The sequence below is a fragment of the Dipteris shenzhenensis genome, chromosome 9 (assembly GCF_047967505.1).
Source record: "Dipteris shenzhenensis isolate YYH24624 ecotype China chromosome 9, Dip_SZ_1.0, whole genome shotgun sequence".
Classification (NCBI taxonomy): Eukaryota; Viridiplantae; Streptophyta; class Polypodiopsida; order Gleicheniales; family Dipteridaceae; genus Dipteris; species Dipteris shenzhenensis.
The window spans coordinates 7,959,852-7,962,267 of NC_141604.1; the positions used below are offsets into that span (position 1 = coordinate 7,959,852).

At 44.7% G+C, this 2,416-nt stretch overlaps 1 protein-coding gene across 1 annotated transcript; it reads left to right on the plus strand.

Moving 5' to 3' along the window:
• The first annotated feature begins 273 nt into the window (after positions 1-273).
• Positions 274-2,070, plus strand: LOC147898140 (universal stress protein PHOS34-like). Its single transcript, XM_087379367.1, has 4 exons — positions 274-782; positions 907-1,010; positions 1,466-1,584; positions 1,700-2,070. Exons 1-4 carry the CDS (start codon positions 608-610, stop codon positions 1,785-1,787), a joined length of 486 nt encoding a protein of 161 aa, XP_087235493.1. The 5' UTR covers positions 274-607; the 3' UTR covers positions 1,788-2,070.
• Positions 2,071-2,416: the final 346 nt, after the last annotated feature.

Consider the following 2,416-nt stretch of genomic DNA (forward strand, 5'->3'; position numbering starts at 1 on the left):
CATGTACTAATTTCATCATAGTAGAAGTTGCAATACTATAAATGTAAAAAAAAAGAATGAATGCAAACTGAATCTTCCATCTCTCTGCCACGTGTAACCAATCATATAAAGATCACGTATTTTATGCCTTCTCCAAATTTCGCCGCGGCCAGGGCAGGCCAAAAATGAGGTTCGTCTTTCTTATTCTTATAGGCGAACCTTTCTGCTGTCAGCCGTCACATCAAGCCAGCGCTTCACGTATTTGCAGCTGCCGCCCCAATGCCTCCGATCCTTTTCCACCTCAGATGCAGAGAGATCGAGAGAGAGATCAGAGAGAAAGAGAGGAGGACGAGCAGCGTGATCGACGAGGTGAGAGATAAGGCAGAGTCGAGACTTTACCCCTCAAATCTCGAGCAACAACGCGCGCGCGACAGACAGAGAGAGAGAAGAAGAAGAGCGTGAGAGCGAGCAGACAAGCGAGAGATTTAAACTCATAGTTCGAGAGAGAGACTTTTGAGAGGGGATTTGAGCTCGAAGGGCGAGACAGAATTGAGCTCCATTCGCGCCTGTGAGGGGCGAGCAAGCTAGCAAGCGAGAGAGAGATCTAAGGCTGCGGGGGGTATACATCATGGATGAAGAGCAGAAGGCAAAGAGCCGGACGATCGTGGTGGGCGTGGACGAGGGCGATCACAGCATGTACGCGTTGACATGGGCATTGGACGTGCTCCTCATCGGCCGCTTCCCAAGCGATCGAATCGTGGTTGTCTACGCCAAACCCACCTATGCTACGCTCAGCGGTCCAGGTTTTGCGCTGCCCATTTCGCTTCCAGTTGTTTGCGTTTGTACTGTGATCCTTAATCCCCCGTTACGGGACAAAATCCTGCAATATCTAGATTCTAGATTGCATCCTTGCTTTTGTTTGTGCAGCTTTCGTTCTCACAACTGAGGCCATCAACTCCCTAGAGAAATACGACCAGCATGTTATCTCGCAGATCAGTACGACCGTCCATCGCATTTGCGCCGAAAAAAACGTAAGTGTTCATGTGCACGCTTTTGTTTGCAAGTGTTACATTGAGGAATTGTTCTTGGCGCCATTGCGGGGACTCTTGTGCGAAACTGGGAAGCTGAGCCTGCTCGCATGCACTTTGGACTCAGGATTGCGAGATCTAATTACAGCTGTGTGTGTGTGTGTGCGCGCGCGCTGTGAATGAAACCGTGCAAGTCGATACGAACATCTGCATGCGGAAGTACCGGACTACCAAACTTTGCTCATGTTCAATGGAGATGAAGCGCCCTATGGCTTGGAATTTATCTTTAAATCGGGGGTTATAGATGTTTAAGATCACCGACGGTGCACATAAATAGCCGCCTTCTTCAGATTTTCTGTATCGAGGGGAAGCTGGTCTTTTGTAGCACAAATTCACCTGATTTTTTGGAGGAGTAAAAAAGACATTTCATTTGATTTGAATCTGGTCTTTCTTTCCAGGTGACTGTTGAGATTAAAGTGCTCACAGGAGATGCAAGGGATGTCCTTGTCGAAACAGTTGACAAGCTCAAAGCAGAATTTTTGGTATTGGGAAGCCATGGCTTTGGGCCAATCAGGCGGTACGTTTCATCTAGCTGACATGCAGAATCCCTCATGAATTCTTGGAAGTAATTGATGAGATATTTGAAAACAAGCAGAGCAGAAATCTTTAACACTGTGGCTGATCTTCAACAGGGCACTTTTGGGGAGCGTGAGCGACTATTGCGCACATCATGTAAAATGCCCTGTGGTGATTGTGAAGAAGCCAGAGGAACCCCTGTGAAGCCTCTCTCTTCTTTCGCTTTGCATCCAGAGCTAATTTCAAAGCATCTGTGAGTTGCCATGAGGACAAAATTCATCTCGCAACCAAGAAGCATCTCATAAGAATCTTATCACAATTAACCTCAAAGTGAAGCATTAGACTTTACCGATGAGCTTAGCTTTCATAATGGGATGCTATTTCATATTAAGAATGTCTTGTGAAAAGACTCTCGCAAGTCTTGTCAATGTAGAGTCCAATGAAATTGTTCAATTAAACAAAGTAGAGTCCTATTAAACAAAGTCTTGTGAATGTCTTCTCGAAAGTGTCCAATTACACAAAGTCTCAAACACATGAAGATATGCATTGCTACTCATGACTTCAAGATTTAGAATATGCTTGGAATCTGGATTATCAATGAAACAAGCTTCTGTGGGCCAAAGGAAGGACAATCTTGTTAGAGAACATCACCATTAACACAAAATTATTACTTCTTACTTCTAATATCTATTAGTAAGGAAAGATAACTACAAAAGAGGGGAAGAGCAATAGGTCTTAATAGAGATCAGTCATAAGTTAGGTCCACAAGAAGCCTTTGCAAGGCATTTGTTCCCTATAAAATTGGTATGATGAAGAATGCACCAAAGATCAGG

What these genes read in the sequence shown, in the direction of transcription:
- LOC147898140 (XM_087379367.1), top strand. Translation starts at nt 608, where the DNA reads ATGGATGAAGAGCAGAAGGCAAAGAGCCGGACGATCGTGGTGGGCGTG. An exon ending in TGCTACGCTCAGCGGTCCAG is followed by an intron (nt 783 to 906) that starts GTTTTGCGCTGC and finishes TTGTTTGTGCAG; the next exon opens with CTTTCGTTCTCACAACTGAG. An exon ending in GCATTTGCGCCGAAAAAAAC is followed by an intron (nt 1,011 to 1,465) that starts GTAAGTGTTCAT and finishes CTTTCTTTCCAG; the next exon opens with GTGACTGTTGAGATTAAAGT.